The sequence below is a fragment of the Geospiza fortis genome, unplaced genomic scaffold (genome assembly GCF_000277835.1).
Source record: "Geospiza fortis unplaced genomic scaffold, GeoFor_1.0 scaffold178, whole genome shotgun sequence".
In the NCBI taxonomy this organism is placed as follows: Eukaryota; Metazoa; Chordata; class Aves; order Passeriformes; family Thraupidae; genus Geospiza; species Geospiza fortis.
Genome location: NW_005054466.1, coordinates 1,170,036 through 1,184,731, shown reverse-complemented (window position 1 = coordinate 1,184,731; position 14,696 = coordinate 1,170,036). Strand labels below are relative to the sequence as shown.

Below are 14,696 nucleotides of genomic sequence, written 5' to 3'. Positions count from 1 at the left end.
TCTCCTTGCCAGAGCCCTCAGCACTGGCTCTCCCAGCCACTGCCTGACACATCTGGCAGCACCACTTGCAAACCTGCAGGAGCTTGGCTTGTTGGGGAATTTTAGTGAATTTTACCTGATTTGAACCTCAGCCGAAAGCACCAGCACTCAGGCCCTGCAGAGATCCTGCTTTACCCTTTTCTGGTTCTCACTCCATGCTCCTGCCTCCAGCTGGGACAGTCCCTCCTGGCCCAGCAGAGCCTCAGCTGGGGCGGCTTCACTGGACAAAAAACTACAGAAAATTCCAAGTTTGGAATTCACAGGGGCTGGGCACATGCAGGGCAGGAATGGGGATGTGGGAAAGGAGCGGGGATGTGGGAACAGGCTCCAAGAGGCCTGGGAAGAGCTGCTGCACAAAGAAAACAGAGGAGGCAAAAAAAAAGGCAAACAAGGTTTGTTTGAGAAGATGCAAAAGGATTTTAAACCAGAGAATTGCCTGGTTATGGCTAAAATCACCTCTTGGCTATTCTTAAGGGAGCCTGAAAACCCCTGAGGCAGCACTGGAGGGATGTCCAACGCCCACTGCCGATTCCCAAGGGAATCCAGGGGCTCCAGGAGCTGCTGGCACAGCAGGGCAGCTGGCCCTTTGCAGCTGGCCTTTATTAGCCCCAAAGACAGAGCATGAGAGTCCTTTAGGCCACAAAGGTAACGGGTATGGGAGGAAGCACCGAGCTCTGCAGCGTTCAGGAGCTGGGGGCTGAGGCTGATGAAGGTTTAAGCTGCTTTCAACACCAGTTTTCAGGGTGACAGATGGAGGGAAGGAGGAAAGAAACCCCACCCCATTCTCTGCCCGAGCCTCCCGAGGCTTGGGAGGCACCGTGCTGGATTTCCAGGGAAGCTTTTCAATCTGACCCCGTTGTTGGCCTCCTGCTCATCACATCCTCAACACAAGAGCCCCCTCAGGTGCCCTCCTGGGAAAAAGTCCAGCACAGAGCAGGATCCTCAGGCAGAAGGCAGCTGTGACTGGCCCCAGCAGGGATGGAGTGAGGGGAGCACACAGCTCTGGCACTCAGGGGGCTGCAGCCCTGATGGTGGAACCCCAAATGGTTTGGGTTCAAGGGACCTCAAAGCCCACCCAGTGCCCCCCTGCCATGGCAGGGACACCTCCCACTGTCCCAGGCTGCTCCCACCTGGCCTTGGGCACTGCCAGGGATCCAGGGACAGACACAGCTGCTCTGGGAGTTTGTCCTGGAAGCAACAAACAAAGACACAAAAAGCACCCAGCACCAGCCTGGCATTCTGCCACCACGAGCAAGCAGCTCATCCATGTCCTGCTGCAAGGAGAGGTGCAGGCAAGAATTTGGGTTTTTAGGACTTTTTCCTTGTGCCCATGGCAATCCCTCAGTTTTGAGAGTTTGGATCCTGTTTAGATCCCTCTCCCTCCCCAGGGCTCCCAACACACAGAACAAGGTGGGCTGGGACAGGAACAGGGGGGTCTCCTCTGCACCCCTCTGGGGTTTCAGCCATTCCCAATCCCTGCCCTGCGGGGCCTCAGCCACACCACCCACCCCACACCCTGAGCACCAGGAGGCTGGGACAAGGAGCAGAGGGAGGGGAAGTGCAGCTGTGAACCAGGACTGCTGCCATGGCTGTGCTGCAGCTGAGTGACCTTGGAAAGGAGCAGCCTGACCCAGGCCAGCATCCATCTGCTCTTTCTGGACAGGAGGAGGAGTTAAACATTCCCATGGAGCAACAGCTGGATGGCAGAGTGGGACTGAGAGAGCCTGCCCAGCCCTTGTGGTGCTGAGCTGGTGCTTCACCCCTGGGCTGGACCAAAGGGCCGTTTGGGGCACTTAGTGACCTTTCCTGACTCTCCAGCATCCCAAACCTCCTTCCCAAGGCAATGGGAGAAAATTGTAACCATCGCTTCTGATTTAACATTTCATCATCTCCCCATTCAAGAGATTCGGCTCTGAGGGAAAACAGCAAATTCCAATTTTTTTTTTTAAACAAGAAATAATTCCAAGTTTAATCCTCTTGGGAGCAAAAGGATTAACAGCAGGTTTTAAGAAATAGGTTTCAAAAAAAAAAAAAAAGCAAGTTAAAATTCCACATAACCCCCCCCCCCATTTCAGTATTTTTTGACATGGATACAACAGAGTGAGCCAGGAAGTTCCCAGGCATGTGGAGCTTCCCAGGAGCAGCAGTTTTCACCTGGAAGTTGGTGTGAGGAAGATGGATTTAGGAGTTGGGGCTGAAGTGACCCCAAAACCAGCAGCAAAGCAGTTTGGGACTGCAGAACTTCCTCAGCTGGGGGGTCCAACACAGCTGAGGAAGTTCTGCTTCCCCCACGGATAAATTCCACCTCCTGCCTTTCCTGGCAGATGGAGAGATGGCCACAGCCACCCCCAGGGAAGAGGTGTCAGAGTCAGAGCAGCTTCTGGGATCCCTCACAGCCAGGATCTGCTCTGGCAACGTTTCAGGATAAGAACAACAACTCACAGGCACAGAGGCAGCAGCGACACCACTGAGAATCCTGGGATCACCCAACTGCTGCACCCCCTCAGCTCCCAAAACCTCTCCCTCCACCAAAACACCAACTCCTCCAGAACCACCACAAACAGCCCATGAAATGAAACACCCTGGAGTGAACGAGGTGAATGTGATGTTTATGAACAATAAGCAGTTTCCCTCAGATGGGCTCCCAGGGCTTCCTGCAGCGCTGGCCCAGTTGGGAATCCTGAGCCATCATGGGATATTTCCCATTTTCCTTCCCACAATGCTACACAGAACCAAAACTGCATTGAGAAAAACAATGACCCCCCCCAGTCCCCCCCAGCAGGTCACCCTGGAGCAGAAACAAGGTTTAAGTACAACCCAGATGATCCAACCGCAGCGGTATTGGCTTCATTTGACTGTATTTAAATAAAATTAAGCATTTAAAAAATTAACAGGTACTACAATTCCCTGGCAGTGCTGACACCAAGCCCAGCCCCACGAGGCTGTCCCCACCCTCCCTGGGCGATCTGGGGGTGTCACACAACACAAGAAGCCACAATATTTTCACGAAGCAACGTAACCAAAAGAATCCCAAGGCAGCTCCCAGCCGGAATCCGGCTCGCGGGGCCGAGGTCCAGGTGATCCCAGGGAGGAGACAGCCCAGGGGGGTGGGAGCACAGGAACACGTGGCTGTCCCACTGCAGCCCCCAGGCTGGGCAGTCCTTGCAGGTCCCTGCAGCCCTCAGAGCTTCTTGAGCCGACTGTACATCTCCCTCTTGCTCTTCTCCCCGGCCCAGGTCCGGCTCTTGGTGCGGAACCTCTTCAGGTCCTCCTTGAAGTCCTTGTGGTGCATCGGGCGGTAGCTCTGGGGCTCGCAGAAGCTCTGGGGAAACAGGAGCTGGGGTCACCTCAGTGCCACCGGGGTGCTGATCCCAGCACCAGCAGCCACTGGAGCAAACAGGGACAGACCCCCCTTCCAGGAAGGAGCTCTGAGGCAGACACACAGAGCCCAGAGAGATTCAGGTTACAGCCATCAAAACAAGGGCTTTGTGTACAGGGCTCTCATCCCAAATTTCCTGGCAGAGAACACACAGGCTGAGCTGGTTGAGAGTTCACCTTGCAAGGCACAGACTGGGAGGATGTTCCAGCTCAGATGGTCAGAGCAGGGCGGCTGATCACGGCAAGATCGTGGATTTAGGGAACAATGATCACTGCGGGTCCCCTCCAGCCCTGAGCATTCCATGATCCGTGTGCCTCGGGACAGCTCCCGGCTCCCACGGAGCTGCCCTTGGCTGTCCCGTGCTGCCACCTTGAGGCCTCGGTGCCCTCTCCTCAGGACAGCCCAAAGTCCACGGGGACACCCCAAACCCCGGGTGTCCCTCAGCCCAGGGCAGGCAGCAGATCACAGGCAGAGCCAAATCCCGGGCAGCACTGGCTGCCATCAACTGCAGGGCTGGGAGAGCCAACATCCCACAGGGAAGGAGCTGACAGCCCCATGCAGCTGGCCATGGACAGGCCAGGTATCTCCCACGGCCCAGGGATGAGGAGCTGAGGCCTGTTTGTGTCCCAGCAGCAGGACAGATCCCAGGAGTGCTGGGACCATGGAAATGCTGCAGGAGCAGGAGCCAAGGACAGGAGAAATCCCAGCCCTGAAGTGCTGGGGGGTGGGTTTTAGTTTCCCTGTCTCAATTAGAGGCTGCAAACTCCAAGCTCAGGTTTTCAATTTTGCTGGTTTAGGACTGTACAATACCTCGGGTTTCCATTTATTATCCAGCAATTGCTGTCAAGCCTTGTCTTCTCCCCTGCTCTGAGCAGGCTGAAATCCTTTCTCTGAGTGACAGTTTGTTCTAAAGGGGCAGAACCCACTTCTATTTTACTTGAGACAAGTGGAAAAGCCCTTCAGCTATGGCAGGAAGACAGCTCCAAGACATGGAACAGGCTGAGCTGCTCTGGGACCAGCCCAATGAAAAAGAGAGAAGAGAAAAAGCCCCCCAGCCAAACCACTCTGCCCCAAGGACAAGTTTGAGTAGGAAGAAATTAATATTATTTGAGTGTGATAGAGACCATAGAAAGGCTTGGGTTGGAGGGACCTAAAAGATCTTGTTCCACACTCTGCCATGGGCAGAGACACCTTCCACTGTCCCAGGCTGCTCCAAGCCCCTTCCCACCTGGCCTTGGACACTGCCAGGGATGAGAAATCCACCTTACCCACCTGGCACCTCGAGAAGAAATCCTTGTAGCCTCCCTTGAGCACGTAGAGCTCTGGGTAGTGCAGGTTGGGGTACTCATTGCTCAGCCTGTCCTGCTCCCTCACAAACCGGCACCTGCAGCATGGAAAATCCCGTGTTAAATCCCACATTGACCCAGTAACTCCCAAAGCTGCACCCCAAACCCCCCATCCCTCAAAGGAGGAGCTGGAGCTGCCAGTCAGGGAGAGCCTGAGCAGCCCCACAGCCACAGCTCAGAGGCTTTTCCTTTCCCCTCTGCACATTGCAGTGCTCCAGCCCAGGCCCAGCACGGCTCCTCACCCACCAGGCTGTGCCAACCCTGCCAGAGGTGCCAACCACCCCGTGCACAGCAAGTGGAGCCAGGCCAGCCCCTCCCAGTGCTCCCAGTGCAGTGGGAAGCCTGCCCCAGGGAGAGGAGCTCACATGCGCGGGCCCCGCTCCGAGGAGAACTCGCAGTGGAACACCACGATGACGCGCTTGTCCTCCGACGGCTGGATGGGCTTCTTCAGCAGGCAATTCTGCAGCCATGTGCAGGTTTATGGCACCCTGCAGGGCAGAGTGCAAGCACTGAGTGCAGGGGAACAGCCACAAACTCACCCCATTCCCTTGGGAACCAATGCCTCATCTGGGTTTGCTGGAGGAGCTCTGGAACCCTCTCCCAGCACAGCTCCAAACCCCACCAGGGCACCACAGAGTCTGGAACCCTCTCCCAGCACAGCTCCAAACCCCACCAGGGCACCATGGACAGTCTGGAACCCTCTCCCAGCACAGCTCCAAACCCCACCAGGACACCATGGGCAGTCTGGAACTGGCTCTGTGTGATTCCTCAGCCAGGAATCCCTTCCCCATATCCCATTCATCCCTGCCCTCTGGCAGTGGAGGCCATTGCCTGTGTCCTGTCCCTCCATGCCTTGTCCCCAGTCCCTCTCCAGCTCTGCTGGAGCCCCTCCAGGCACTGAGAGGGGCTCAAACACCACAAGGTGTCTGGGTGACCTGTTCCTGGTTATGTTTTACACAGCCATTTTTCCTTTGGAGCCTGTCACTGAAATGAAGTTTAGCACTCCAATTTTAGCCTCCTGAGATATGAGGATGCTGGACACTGAGTGTCACATCCTCCTCAGGAACCTCTGCCACCCTGAGGGCCACAGGCCCCTCCTCTGCTTACAGAGAGCAGAATGTCCCCTCTTCTGAGGGAACAGCCCCTTCATGGCCCACGTGTGGGCTCAGGGTCCAAACCCAGGCAGTGGGTGAGCACGACAGGATCCCAGAGGGACCCCTCAGGAATAACATATCCACAGGGCCTTGGATAAAAATCAGCCCCACAGGGATCCCAGAGACCCCAGGCTGCAGCTTCAGACCACCTGCCCTGCTCTTATGGGGCCCACATACCTTGATGTGCCCCCCTTCATACTCATAGGGGTATCTACAGTCAATTATCACACACTGCTTGATGAAGCTCTCAAACTTCCCAGTCAGCACAGACACAATCTGAGAAAAAAAGACCACAAAAAAAACAGAGTTTAGTTGTTTCAAGCCATTTCTGTGTTGTTCCCCAACCCTCACTAAAGAATTTTTCTGGCTCCCTTGAAGCACTCACCATTTCGGAGTCGATGTATTTTAAATCTTGATGTTTCCCATCGACAGTGTCAAATAAATAACTCTGGAAGAGACAGGATTGAGAAAATTCCAGCTGTGAGTCACATGGGTGACAGCACAGCATCCAGCAGGTCACTCTCTGACAGAGACTCTGCTGGCCAGAACCTCTGCAGGACTTAAAGCTCCTAAGAATGCTAAAATCAGGCACAGAATTTCGGTTTTGGCTCCCACACTAGAGGATTTGATAGGGCTTTAACCACAAATGGATCAGTTTGTGTCCAACCTGGGCCATCCCTGTCTCACCAACAGCCTCTCCTGGTTGTTTGAAGACTAAAGAATTGTTAAGGTTGGAAAAGACCTCCAAGATCAAGTCCAAAGAAGCAAGGCAGGTTTTTGAGGGAACAGAAGAGCCTCTCTAAAGGGAAGTGTTTTTCTGGGCTGGTTTGAGACATCCCCACCAAGAGAGGCCCTCAAAACACTTCATTCAACACTTGGCCATGGAATCTCTGGAATTACCTTGGAGAAGTCCCCGATAAGGTCCCTCTGGTCACTGTCCAAAATGCTCTCAATCTCTGCTGTGGAGGGCTGGGTCCTCACCAGCTTCAGGCTCTGCAGGACACAGGTCAGAGATCCATGAGGACAGACACACCCCATTCCCTGTTTCCCACAGCTGACAGCTTGGAGTGCACTCCCAAGCCCTGAACTGGCCCCTCAGCTTCCTTGCTCAGGGCAGAGCTCAAGTTCAGCACTGTGGAATTGCTGCCCCAAGAATCCACCTGGAAAAGCTCCCACCAACCTTCACAAACCAGACCCCAACTCTGCATCTCCCCTCATCAATTCTGTGTCACAAACTGGATGCTGAGCCACCAACCGTGGAGTCCTCAGAAGTTCCTGGCAGGCTTTTCCTCTTCTTGCTTTTCCCTGGAGAATTCTCCTCCTGGGATCTCTCCATCCTTTTCTGGGTGGTTCTTCCTGCAATGCTTGACATGGATGAAGAGCCAAACAGCCGGCACCGCTTGGCCTACAGGGGAGGAGAGGAGTTGAGTTGTCCAGCAAAGGTTTATAAAAGAAAACAAACACAACTCAGGCTTTCAGGTTATTCCAATCTTGGCCTCATTGAAGGCACCACCACTGCAGAGCAACAGGGGGCTGTTAATCTGAATTATCCAGGCTTTGCATTTCCAGTAACACTTGTTACTGGGGGAGCTTGGGGCACCATAAGCAAGATAAAGAGCCAGCAAAATGCTCTACATCAATTAGCAGCCAATTTATCACCAGATTAAAGAGCTTTCTGCTGGAGCTCCTTTCCCAGTCTGTTATCAAAGCATCAGGTTACAGGATTCCAGGTGAGTCCCTGCAGAGTGAATTCCACATATGCCAAGATTCTGATAAGGGAAGTCAAGATCTTCTCACATTTATGAAGTGCAAGAAGAAATTCTATTCCTTTAAACACCAATTGTTCCACACTGACAGAGTCTGCCAGGTGAACTGCCCCAGAGATAAGGGAATTGTGCAGGGGGTTGTGCCAGGGCTTGTTCTGCTCTCAGGGATGCAGGGACAGAGGGGTGACACAGTCCCTGTCCCCTGTGGGACACTCACCCGGCTGTCCGCTCTCCTCATGACCAGCGGCGCCGTCCAGAGACTGGACACATCTGAGGGCATCTCCTCATCGTTCTGCAAGAGAGGGAAATCCTGCTCATCCCTCACCACAGACACACTGCAGGTACAGCTCCTGCCTGCCTCAGGTGAACATTCCAGCTGGAACCAGCTCCCAGAGCAGCTGCAGGGATTTAACTCCATCACCAGTGCGATTCTTCAGGAAATAATGGAACTGAGTGGAGCCATGTTGGACAAGGTGAGTTTATCAATTCATTGATTGATTAACAAAGATGAGCCTCTGGGGCTTTAAACATTTCAAACTCCCCTGAAAACAGTTTTGTATCTAAGTGGCTCAAAGCAATCACCACCTCTGACTTTTTCAGCAAGTTTCTAAAGAAAAATGCCAACTGTTTAAATTCCCTCTGTCCTCAAACTAAAAATAATTCATTTGTTCAGACCCCAAACAAATCCCACTGGCTGCACTAGGAAAGAGCATTTATAAGATAAAGGCACCCCAGTGGGAGTTAGAAAAGATGATGAGAACTAATTAATCTCCTTGTGGGAGATGTCCCTGCCCACGTGAAGGGGATTGGAACTCGATAAGCTTTAAGGTCCCTTCCAACCCAGAGCAGTCTGGGCTTCTGTGATTGCCAAAAACCCAGCGTGGCGCAGTCTGAGCACCCTGACTGCAGCCACAGCACACCAGACACATCAGGCAGAGCTGATCTGGGGATCTCCACCCCATCCCCTCTGCACACACCTTCAAGTCCTGGTCATCCAGCAGCTCCATGAAGCCATCATCATCCTCACTCTCCGAGGAGGGCAGGGAATGCTGCTGCAGGAAGGCTGCCCTGGAGTTCTCCTGTTCCCCAGAGGCTGTTTCTGCCATGGGCAGCTGAGGGGACACAGAGGGAGTTTTAACAGCATTCCCTCTGCTCCCTGCAGGATGCTGCAGCCAAGGAGGGGCCACCAGGGCTCCCTGCACGCCAGGGAACACTGTGGTTATCCCCAGCCCTGAGCTGCAGCACAGGCAGGGATCAGCAGGATTCTGGAAGGCTGCTGGATCCAGGGAGCTGAGACAAGGCTTGGCCCCCCAGCTCTGTTTCTGGACAATGATTTTTCAGTTGCTTTTTCTAAACAACAGGGTACGAATAAGGTAATTTTTCTTCCTGGATGTCACATCTGGACACAAAATCCAGCTGCATGTACAGAGTTTGGTATGTTGTTCCAAATGCATCTGCCTGAACATTCAGTATCAGCTTTACTGACCATTTCAATCCAAATCAATGTCCACACTCCCTTCACTTACTGAGCAGAACCCCAGCTCTGTCCTGACTCATCTTTCCCAGAGCAATGTTTCAAATTTCTCATGAGCCAAAGGTGAGAAGAATTCTCTTATCTGGCAGACAGAAAAACTTATTTATCTGACATCACCACTTTAGAACCCTGATTTGGTTATTTTGATGGCAGAGAATTTTAGGTGAGAATTGGTTGAGAAGAACCAAGTACCTGAGCTGGAGATGAATTCTGCCTTGCTGCAGGAACACCCCTCCCGTCACGGAAGCCACGAGAAGCTGGTTTGGTTGGCTTCTTGAACTCAAATGATTCCTGAAATAAAAAACAGCAAAATGATCATTTTATCAAAATTACAAACTGTGTTAAGCTGCTTGGATCCTTTTATCTTTTCCAATTTCTTAAAGTGCCTGACATTTTGGATTTAAGCTCCCTGCTGCCAACAGAATAGGCTGAAGGTGAATGTTTTCAAATTAAAGATGTTACAGCAGTGTTTTATCTAACACAACCCAGCATTTATGCTCTTGGCATCACCCTACAGGGCAGGGCTTCTCTATTTCTGTCAGTCAATTCTCTGCAGAATAAATAAATCAATTCTTGGAGGCAGCCAAGCACTGACCCCTCATTTCCTACAGGATTCCCAGCAGCCAGGGCAGACCCAGGACACTGAATCCAAGAGGAACCAGGGCTCCCCATGGCAGCAGTGGGGACAGCCAGGGGTGACCTCCCCAAATCCCTTCTGGAGGCAGCTCCAGCCCAGAGTAAGCAGGGGGAACAGATTTTCCTCTGCCACAGCCAGAAAGGAGTCAGGGTCAGTGGCACCAAGGCAGAACTGGGCAAAGTCTTCCCCATTTTTATTAACCTGCCAACAGCTCTAATCAGAGCTGCAAGTTCCCTTCAGAAAAGCTGAGCTAAAGGTGGTTGTGCCTGAAGAACAGCCTGGCAGGGAGGAATTGAAGCCTTTCCCATCACATGCCCTGTGCCGGGATGTGTTAATCCAGCTGTCCCTCCCCTCCCACAGGCATCAGGAAACAGCACTCACATTTTCCTTATTTTCATCCTGTTCCAAAGGCTGGAAAGCATCAGTGTCCAGAGAGTCAGAGTGGTTTCTCTTCAGAGCAGGGCTGGAGCCCAGCAGGCTTTGCTACAGCACAGAAGGGACAGTTCAGGACTGTGCAGCAGTCCTTGCACAAGCACATTTCAAGCACTAAAGGGGTTAACAAAGACTGGAAAGCCTCTGACTACAAATTTTGCACACCCTGTGCAGGAATCCTCTGCTGACATCTTGGTACAGGGACCAAAATGCTTCAGTGCAGCAGAGATGGAGCCACACCACAGAAATTTCACACTAAATTAAGTGAGATTGGGAATTTACAAACTGCAGTTCTGACATTAAGCACCCCAGCAGCTGGTGTTGAAGCCAGAAAATTAACAAGTATTCAACTAAATGCATTCAACCAAGACCACACTAAATCCTTTAACATGTATAAAACATCAATCCCACTCTCACTTACGGGCAGGGAATGGATTCTTCTGAAAGGTATTCGAAGGCTACAATGAAAAAGAACCAAAATTTATTTCAACATTTTGCTTTAAAAGGCAGGGACATGAATAGAAATCACCCCCTAATTCCATAATCTAAAAGAGACCCCAAGGAAGAATTTAAAATAGAATCATACTTACTTCAGCCTGCTGGATTTGATTGCTTTCTCAAACCTAAAAGCAAAAGATCAAAGGTTGGACTTGAAGGTCTTAGAGGTCTTTCCCAAATTAAACATCTCTGTGGTTCTTAAGGCACAGACTTAAACCAAATGTTAAAAGGTGCAGTTCAGACAGACCTTGGTGCAGCCCCAGGCTGCAGGTGGGTGCCAGTGCCATGTGGTTGGCACAACACCCAGCTCAGAGGCAGCACTGCGGTGCCCTGGGCAGGGGCAGGGCCAAGCCCAGCATTCCAGCTCTGGAGCACAGGGAGAGGGGCAGCAGGGGAGCCCCAGTGCACTGTGCCAGCAGAGGAAAGCCCTGCCCAGGCCTCACCAGGCCAGGTTTGTTTGTTAACCATGCCAGGTTTCACACAGGGGCACTCACGTGTCCTCCATGGCGTCGTGTGAGGTCGCAGGGCCAGGAGAATCCAAAGCCAAACCTGCACAGGAGACACAGATTTCCCACTGATTTACACCCAGGGACTATCACAGATTTCCCACTGATCCATACCCAGGGACTATCACAGATTTCCCACTGATTTACACCCAGGCACTATCACAGATTTCCCACTGATTTATACCCAGGGACTATCACAGATTTCCCACTGATTTATACCCAGGGACTATCACAGATTTCCCACTGATTTATACCCAGGCAGTATCACAGATTTCCCACTGATCCATACCCAGGCAGTATCACAGATTTCCCACTGATCCATACCCAGGCAGTATCACAGATTTCCCACTGATCCATACCCAGGCAGTATCACAGATTTCCCACTGATTTATACCCAGGCACTATCACAGATTTCCCACTGATTTACACCCAGGCACTATCACAGATTTCCCACTGATTTATACCCAGGCACTATCACAGATTTCCCACTGATCCATACCCAGGCACTATCACAGATTTCCCACTGATTTATACCCAGGCACTATCACAGATTTCCCACTGATCCATACCCAGGCAGTATCACAGATTTCCCACTGATCCATACCCAGGCAGTATCACAGATTTCCCACTGATTTATACCCAGGGACTATCACAGATTTCTCACTGATTTATACTCAGACAGTATCACAGATTTCCCACTGATCCATACCCAGGCAGTACCACACACTGCTACACATTTCCACAGAAAGACCCAGGGAATTCACGTGCAAAGTCCCACGCCTCAGTGCAGAATAAAAAAGAGTTACAGGCACTCCCCACCGTGGGATTGGCTGTGGATCACCAGTGCTTGGGGAAATACAGGGGGAATTTAAAAAAGCCCCCCAAGCCCTCCCTGGGCTGTCACATGGAACACAGTGCTGGCACTCAGCATGGAATACTCTGTTTATTCCCTCACACACACCTTAATAAACAATTCAGTCCTTTAGGGTTTTTTTAAGCCATGTTTTTAGCTAGACCTACAAAGAAATTTTGGGCTCATTCCCAAAAATAAGCAGTCAAAAGGCCCTTCTGAATGTCCTGGAACTAACAGGAAGCACTTCAGAAGCACAAAGCAAGCCCAGCTTCATAGCCCCAGAGTACTTCAGGCACATCCAGAGTCACTCCAGCACGGATTCCTGAGGAGCCACAGAAAGTGAGGATTTAGCAAGGCTGGTTGCTCTGTCCTGCTCTGTGGTCTGTGAGCTGTGCTCGTACTTTAGCACTTCACAAAATTCTTTTTCAGGCTGAAAGTGCCCCCGAAATGGGGCATAAATCCAGGTGGAAACAGTCATTTCCCTCAGCTGGAGCAATGAAGCACCAGAGGGAATCTACCAGTTATGGGGTGAGAGCTTATTTGATTTTCAGTGATAAAACATCTCATGTGAAAAACAGGAAATCCTCCCAGGAAGTAGCAGAACTGAGGGGTTTCAGATCATCAACCAGCTCTTGGTGACAGGAGAACACAGGACAGAGCCACTCACTGGCACAGTTTGGGTTTCAAGAGAGAAAACACAGTGAGGACTTGTTTTCCCTCCCTGCTGCTCACACTCTCCAGGACAATTAAAGCAAAATTTAAAAAAAATCCACAGCCCAAACCCTGAGCTGCAGAGGTTTCCTGGGGGATTTTCCACCTGCCTCCCTCCTTCCAAGGGCCAGTTCTCTCTCCAAACCCCAGCTGCCATGTAGAAGTGCATTGCTTTCCAATTCCTAATCAATGTTTGTTAATTGAGGCAGCTCCACCTGAGTCTGTGGACTCTGAAGAGGCTGATCTGTGCAATCCATTTTTGGTTCCCACGTCTTGGTCCAGGTTTTCACGCTGCCTGGAAAGGAAAGGTTGGGATTTGCTTTAAAAGCAAGAAGCACAACACTGCAGGTAGGTACAGCACAAGTGGGCATCACCTGGATTCCTCCCAGAGCCCAGTTATCCTGCCTGGAACTGAAATCCCCTCTTTGGCAGCCACCCCTTTAATTCAGGTTTTGCATAGAGAAAATTGCCAAAGTTCTAATTCAAACCCATTTTGATAAATAGTTACCTCCCAAATTTTGTTTTATCTGCTAAACCTCAGTGCTGAGAGAGAAGAAAATCACATGGAGCCCCACATATATAAGGGAAAAGCTACTTGAGCGAGGCTCCAGCAAGTGGTTAATTAAAACCCAAAAAAAAAGTAGCCAGGGCTACAAATTCAAAGGGCTGAATAACTTCCAAGGGGGGCACTGCCAATGGTCTGCAGGAATCCCGGGAATCTGAAGGAAGGAAGGACCATAAAGCAGGTGGTGGCAGAAATGAGAATGACAGAAAATCAACAAATAAAACCCAGGAGGGTCATTGAGACCTGAGTGGGCCAGGACAAAACAGGAGCCACACAAGGCAGGAACAGTGGGAATAATGGGATTAGAGGAGTTCAGAGAGCAGCAAAATGGAGCAGCTGCAGAGCACAGACTGCAGCACCTGGGCCACAGAGCAGAGAGCAGAACAGGGCTGGGATGGAACAGGGCAGGCAGGGGGACATGGCAGGGACACAAAGGGATTTGTGGGACAGAGCAAAGGGCTCAGGAGGGAGGGGAATGCCCAGAGCAGAAGCAGGGCAGGGGGAAGGTGTCCCAGAGCAGGGATCCATGCGGGATGGGGCAGGAGGAGAGAACAGAGGGAGGCACCGCAAGGGGTGGGGGACACTAAGGGACACATGGAGGTGTGCAGGGCGGGAGGGCTAAAACTGAGGCCTCGCGGGTGGGCATGGGGAGAAGAAACAGCTCGGGAGGCGCCGTTTTTGGGGGAAGGGCTGGGAGAAGGGGTGCTGCAGGCCTGGGCTGGAGCGTGGGGAGCGGGGCTGGAAGGAGAGCAGGCAGGATGAGCCCTCAGTGCCTCACTGCCGGGCGGAGAAGGGCACGAAGAGACCCCCGAGGCCTCCACTGGGGCTGGGGGAAAGGAAAAGGAGGGATCCACGGATCCACGAGGCTTCGCTGGGTTTTTTGGGGGGTGAGGGCAGAGGAGCACCCCGAGGCCTTCCTTCGGGAAGGGGGAAACAGGGAAGGAAATGCGAGCTCTCCTGAGAGCCGGCAGGAGCAGACACATTCCGCAGGGCCTGGGGAAGGGGGTGTTAAACTGGGCTCTGGGGCTTCAGAGGGGCATGGAGGCATCCCAGGGGAGTTTGGGGTTTTTTTTTTTTTGAGGGGCGAGCGGGAATTCCAAAAGGCTTCGCTGCGCGGGAGAGAATTACGGGGGTGGATGGGACGGAAGGAAAACGACTCCAGGAGGCCTTGGGGCTTTTATATATGGGGGAGCGTCCCTAGGCCTCGCTTCGGGTCCGGGAGGGGGAAGAAAACGTTCTGGAGAGGGGACAAAGTGCCCGGGAGGGCCCGGAGGGA

At 52.2% G+C, this 14,696-nt stretch overlaps 1 protein-coding gene across 1 annotated transcript; it reads right to left on the bottom strand.

Annotated features, from left to right (window-relative positions):
* Positions 1-2,627: 2,627 nt before the first annotated feature.
* On the bottom strand, positions 2,628-13,145 carry CDC25A (cell division cycle 25A). Its single transcript, XM_031062806.1, is given in 16 exon segments — positions 2,628-3,361; positions 4,691-4,802; positions 5,130-5,219; positions 5,221-5,252; positions 6,096-6,194; positions 6,304-6,366; positions 6,819-6,911; positions 7,174-7,323; positions 7,902-7,976; positions 8,662-8,796; positions 9,411-9,509; positions 10,237-10,338; positions 10,709-10,745; positions 10,878-10,910; positions 11,280-11,334; positions 13,071-13,145. Coding segments are annotated over 15 exon segments (1,272 nt in total). The 5' UTR covers positions 11,291-11,334; positions 13,071-13,145; the 3' UTR covers positions 2,628-3,220.
* Between the last annotated feature and the right edge of the window lie 1,551 nt (positions 13,146-14,696).